The 6,385-nt window shown below is 30.1% G+C and overlaps 1 protein-coding gene across 5 annotated transcripts in view; it reads right to left on the bottom strand.

Moving 5' to 3' along the window:
• Positions 1-6,385, bottom strand: part of LOC106468090 (DNA polymerase subunit gamma-1-like) — a 62,444-nt gene that overhangs the window by 6,032 nt on the left and 50,027 nt on the right. For 4 of the 5 annotated variants that reach the window (XM_022396394.1, XM_013928493.2, XM_022396393.1 and 1 more), the window contains 3 exons: positions 5,665-5,771; positions 4,363-4,502; positions 3,101-3,187 (listed from right to left, as the gene is read on the bottom strand). In XM_022396394.1, coding sequence (XP_022252102.1) covers positions 3,101-3,187; positions 4,363-4,502; positions 5,665-5,771 — 334 coding nt within the window. The remainder of the gene's footprint in view (positions 1-3,100; positions 3,188-4,362; positions 4,503-5,664; positions 5,772-6,385) is intronic. The other variant, XM_022396396.1, reaches the window with a different exon arrangement.

The raw sequence follows: 6,385 nt of genomic DNA on the forward strand, positions 1-6,385 counted from the left end.
CGTGAGAATAGTCACGTGATCTCGATGACGCAACAAAGTAATTAAAAAAGTTAATCTTCTGTGAAACTGAACTTTACATACATAGCTGTTATAATTACTTTAGAATTTTTATTATACCAATTTTGCATCTAAGATGCCATTAAAATATTTTTTATGTCAAATTCTAAGCTGCCATTAAAACTTTTTTTCTCCTGCTTATTTGACGCTCTTGTGAACTCTATAGATTTACCAACTGTTCAGTTTGTATGTCCATCCAACCCTAAAACAAACGAGTCTTTGTTAGCAAGTATTTGTATTTAATCAGTTTTGTAATGCATTATCTGTAGAAATTCATTCTGATCGGATATTAATTTGAGAGGAATATATATATCAGATAGCTATTCCATCAATGGACTATATCATACTATCACACTATTTGCACATGCATCACATGTAATATGTATTACACCATTTAACCAAATACAAGTTTCTGAACATAGAAGCATTTTACCCAGTATTAAAGAGTGGAAGTCCTGATATTTCTAATAAGTCATAGTACAGACAGTTGTTATGTAGTTTCAATAAACATTATGCCCAATCATTGTGTTGCCATTGTAACAGCAATGGCAAGCACAATCCAAACTACAGGAATGTAAATCACTGTAGGTGGCCAACAATGGTCACTCACTCAAGTGGAATTGTCCATTATTGTTATATGAAAAAAAACAAAACAAAGTAACTAGTTAATACTATACTATATATAATGAAGTGGTAGCTCTCACCTGTGCCACATTTTCAATAAATATGGGAAAATCTATAATGCAATCTGAACATATCCGAGTTTGATTGGATATCAGGAGCTGGATAACCCAAATCAGACCAAAACTACTATTTTTCTCATTCCTAGATACTTATAATACCAAAGCACAAAATCTTGCACACTATCAGCTTACAAAAGGATAATTTTTTGTTTTTCATATGTGTGTATCATTACTTGGTTTTTAGAACTATTTTTATCTGTTGCCTTTCAAATTAAATTGTTTAAAGTTTAAGACTGATCAAGTTCATATTATTGTTTGTTGCTCAATTTTTTATTTTAAAAACTGTGAGAATCAAGCAAGTTACAACTTCTAGTTTACTAACATCATCTTAAGATGAATTCCTCCAAAAATACAGATTAGTGTATTTTAAAACCTCATTTTGAAATAAAAAACTTTATACATGTATGTAGATATACAGTGCATAACAATAATGAAAATACAAATGTTTGTGACTGTCCACCTGAATTCAGCTTTAAATAACAAAATAGGGCTTAGCCTCTTATCCATTAATAGTGAATATATAAAAAAAAACAATAACTTAACCCTTTTTGGGCCACAGAGTACCTTTTATGTGTCGAGTTCATATATGCATTTCTATAAATTAATAAATTTGAATTCAAAAATATTTTATAATTGACATTTTGTAACATTTATTTAGTGTATTTTACAAAAAAAAAACTAGAACAATGTTCAAACTTACACTTCTGCATAGTTCTAAGAAGCCTTGCCTGTATATACACCTATGAATGTTTGTTTTGGAATCCCAAAGCATAAGTTTATATTTTAAATTGAAAAATAAATTTAGAATATAGACCTGAGATGTTTTTGGTGTTACTGAAAATATTAAATATTTTAAAAGCTACTAAAATTTTCCATGACAAAACATCAGGTAATGTTAATTAGATTTAATGAGTACAATAGGTTATTGTAAAATGCTCCAATGATTGAAATCCTTATTTATTAAATATTATCTTTATATATTTATCATGTCCAAACAATGCACATAAATGTAAGAGCTTATAATTTATTCAAAAGACAGGGCCAGTTCAAAGCAAGTTCGAAAAGCTCAAAGAACCCACTGCAAAATTTTAGGGGCACAAAGAGTGTAAAAATACTAACAAGCAACGAGAAAAGGGATACTTGTGGTGAAAGTTTGTGTGCAGAACTTACATTAATATCACATTGAATACCAGAAAATTCAGTTTCAGATAAGGTCATATTATATATATGTGAAAATCAGATTAAAACTTTTTTTCCAAGTACATTTATTGCTCTAAGAATTTTATTAACTTTGCCATCAGTGCGAGAAGTAGAGAAAGATCGTTTTTGTGAGTAAATTTGATAAAAACATTTTTTGTGTTCCATAATGGGACAAGATAAATTAAATGGTCTAGCAGTAATTTCTATAGAAAATCAAATGGCCACGAGAAATTAATATGGACAAATTAATGAAAAGTTTTTCCATGTTAAAAATCTCATAAATTTCCATTTTCTTAAGACTAATCTTTATGTTATATGTATTTTTCTACTATGTACCATTTTGTACTTTGTATTATGAATTCAGAAAAATTATTTAAACTTTTGTAAAGCACAGAAAAAAAAAATAATAACAATATAAAAATTTGAAAAAGGGCACAAGTTTTTATTTTTCCACCCTTCAATTTTTGAACTTGAGCCAGCATCGACATTAGTTATAGATTAATCTTCATCAAGAATACTGTTAGTATAAATGTTGTTACCTAGTCTGATGTGGTGCTATTCAGGTCCTACATCACCAATACATTTTTGTTAGTTTTAGCAGTTTTTGTTTTTACAATCTAAAGCCAAAAGTGATGACTACTGTATCAAAAATATGTTTATGAATATCAATCAATCAAGTTGAAACTGATCGAATATATAGAATGAAACCATGTAATCAACATTATAAAAAATTGAAATTCTAAAGTTAAAGGTACTATAATTAATGTTTTTTTCAAAACAGCACATCAAAATAATTTTCTTTTTTAAATTTCACAACATATAAAATGATAGAAAAACAATTGAAATATATGAATTATTTAAAGTCAAAAATGGATACCATTTAGTAACTTTGTGCTAAACTTCATGCCATTTGGTTATGTATTTCCAGTGAGAGAGCGAAAGAAAATTATGGAATATCGGTGACATTCTTTCAGTCCAGAAAGGGTTACACAGCTACCATAATTTAAACCTTTACCTTGTGTCATGCAGTTGAACATGAAATACTGTGTAAAATTACTGAAGCAAAAAAATATTCATATTTGTATAGTCTAAGACCATACCTTCCACCAACCCAAATCTTTGGAGAAGTTTCATCATCCCTGGAATGAAGGATAACTTCATATCCACCATAATCTTCAAGAAGATATCTGCAAACAAAATCATTAACATTGTATTTTAATAACAAAAAAACCACCATGCTTTTAAATTTACTTAATGAACTTATTTTGATAGATAAATAAAAGAAACAAAATATAAATTTGACATGACAGGTGTTTAACTGAACATGCATGGGGTCTGTCCATTGGACAAAAAAACCTGATGTATTACGAAAGTATTTGTACTCAAGATATGCCTGGAAATTGATGATGTAAGTCTGCCTCAGACATGTCGGAGTTTGTGTGAAGAATACAAATAGTACAGAATGTATATTACATCTGCATAACCTGAAATGCATATCTAGTTTTTTCAGTCCCTTTATACTGTATCTGATATATACTTTCTTTTATCCTCTATCATGAACTGTTGCTAAATAAGCAATAAAGAGTACAATGAATAGTTCATAACTGACATCAAAAACACAATATGTAAAAGGTCGTGCACTCTGATCTCCACCCATGCACACAGGGTTAATATGAGTATAATTATGTTACCTAATAAGGCCAGTAGCAGGTTAAGATCTAAGTCAATTCCTTTCTGATTTCTTCTACTGCTTGTTTGTAAGTATGAGGGTCAGAAAATGCTATATTTTTATTATTTCTTCTTGTTTAAAAAAAAAGTTTGTTTTGTAATTAAACAATTTTTCACCACTGTGAAACTTGTGTATTTATCTAGACTTTACAATCACAATAATATATATATATATATATTTCTTTAAGTTATAAATTTAGTTCAGAAAGTATGCATTGGAAGATTTTTCAAATGAGTGTAGCAGCATAGGCATCAATCAGTTTGAAAACTCTAGTTTCAGGATTTTGTGCAAAGCTACACAAGGGTTGTCTGTGCACAGTTATCCCTAATTTGAACTGAAAGACTAGAGGGAAGGCAACAGCACCAACCACCAAATTTTAGCCCACTCTTATCCTATTGAATTGTGGGATTTAACCATCACACTTATAATGCACTCACAGCTCCAATGTGCAGATCATATTTTTGTGATAATAGGTCATCATGAACCATGAATCTGGATTCATATCTGGGCATGCTAACTATTAAGCCACACCTGGTCTCAAACCAGAGTATATTCTCAAGAAAGAAGAGAACCTTCCTATATTGTCAATCACCATAAAAAAAACAAAAAACGTTCAGTTAGCTATAAACAAACCTTCTAACTCCTTTTGTTTCAGTATACATCTTCCTTGCTTTTTCTTTTGCTTCCTTCATACTTAATCTGTGGTTGAACTGCATGAGTAGTCTCTCAGCAAAAGATCGACCTGCTCCATATATTCTTCCATAATTTATCACCTATAAAATTGCACTCTTTTTATCATGCTTCTTACTTAACTGCAATTTTCTATTTTATTCTTCAGAATGAATGGCTGATGATGTGTATTTGATACATTGTTTCATAAACACCTAAAAAGAACTGAATTGTGCCTTACAGTATTACATACTTTGTGAATTTACAAGATTCAAGTTACTGTACAGAAGTAATTAACAAAAAATAGGATGAATTATTTGACTCATAGGCCAAAACAAAAACATGACTATGCAAATATAATCTCATATATATGTCACTTTGACAGTGAAGATTCCAGAGAATCTTTATTTATAAACTTGAGCAATAATATAGTTATCCCTCCAGTATTTGTACACATAGCCATATAAAAGTTTAACATTAAATACAAAGTGTATGTAGTTTCAAATTATACCTAAATATTTGGCTTTAAACTGCAAAATCAATTTGTCAAGTGTATGTTCAGTTGCAAAGTATTAGTACTGATAATACTCAATGTGTTATGTAGGATTCATCTCTGCATATTAAAATTTACACACTAGGAAGTTTCCTCCAGACCTCTCTGTTACTGTGATTTTATACAGTACTAATCATGTTGTTGTAATATAAATAATTTATCACTGTTGTAAATATGTGATGGCAAATAACAGATATAATTTTTCTGTATTGTTATGTTTACGAACAAAACAACAACAACTAAATATTCCCAACTAAAGAACTGAAATTGTGGAAGAAACATTTAGTATTATAACAGGATGTAAAACCAGACTTGTAGATAGAAACAGATAGTATAGAAAAATGAGTTATGAGAGAATGGAAAGTTAGTGAAGGATTCAAAGAGTTAAAGGTAAAATTCAGATAAAGTTCTATTAAAAATTTATCATACTGTTATCAATATTATCAGTAGAGTGAAAAAAAAAGGCTTATATTATTAAGTTAGATGTAACCTACTTCTTGTTTTAAAGACCCAGAAGTAAACCTACAATAAATTATAGTTAGACTAAAATAGTTCAAAGAAGTAAGCAATAAACACTTTTGTTAGGAAATCGACACGTTTTCTTTCTCATTAAGTCTTTGTAAAACAATGTCAAATACAGAGTTCTACCTAAACATTTGTATATATGATCTACAATACTGAAAACTGGCAATAAATCCAATTTCTCTGCTAACCTTTGCATGGTCTCGGTTAACACCAACAGATGCAGCAACTTTGCTATGCATGTCTGTCCCTTCACTCTTTTTTCCTTGAAGTGTCATCCAACCAAAAGCTGTACAACCTATCATAATATTAACCAAACAACATAAATTTTAAGTGCATAGTTATTAATGTTTGTTCTCATAGTTTAAAACCACTGCTTAACAGATGGAAGCATCTTATTCTTATTTTGTAAGAAAACATAACAACATTCACGTTGTCCTAGTCCAGTATTTGTGAACCACACTGAGCCACATATAATATTTAGAAAGTGCAAAAAGTTGGTTGGTTGGTGTTTTATGGTGCAAAGCACCTAGGCTATCTGTGCCAAACAACCAGCAAAGGCAATTAAAGTAGGTTAAAGTAAAATGTAAAAAAACAGCGAGTTAAAATCAATACATGTCGGTAAAAGATTTATATAGAATTAAAAAGACGTATAGTGTGTAAAAAATTAAAAATACAATCTAGTCGGACAGTGTCACCATTACCAATGACACTGTCCAGTGCCAGGGGTAAACTTTTAGAAAAAATGTGTCTAAAATGGTGCCGCCTCTCATGGTCGTAACGACGGCATGACAGTAAAATGTGGGCTATTTTGACTTGAGTGTCACGATGGATACGTATCGGTGGGTGAATACCTGATAAAAAAAACGATGGATTAAAAAACTATGACCAATGCGTAGCCTTGCCAGGACT

Source organism: Limulus polyphemus, unplaced genomic scaffold (genome assembly GCF_000517525.1).
Source record: "Limulus polyphemus unplaced genomic scaffold, Limulus_polyphemus-2.1.2 Scaffold2868, whole genome shotgun sequence".
Lineage (NCBI taxonomy): Eukaryota > Metazoa > Arthropoda > Merostomata > Xiphosura > Limulidae > Limulus > Limulus polyphemus.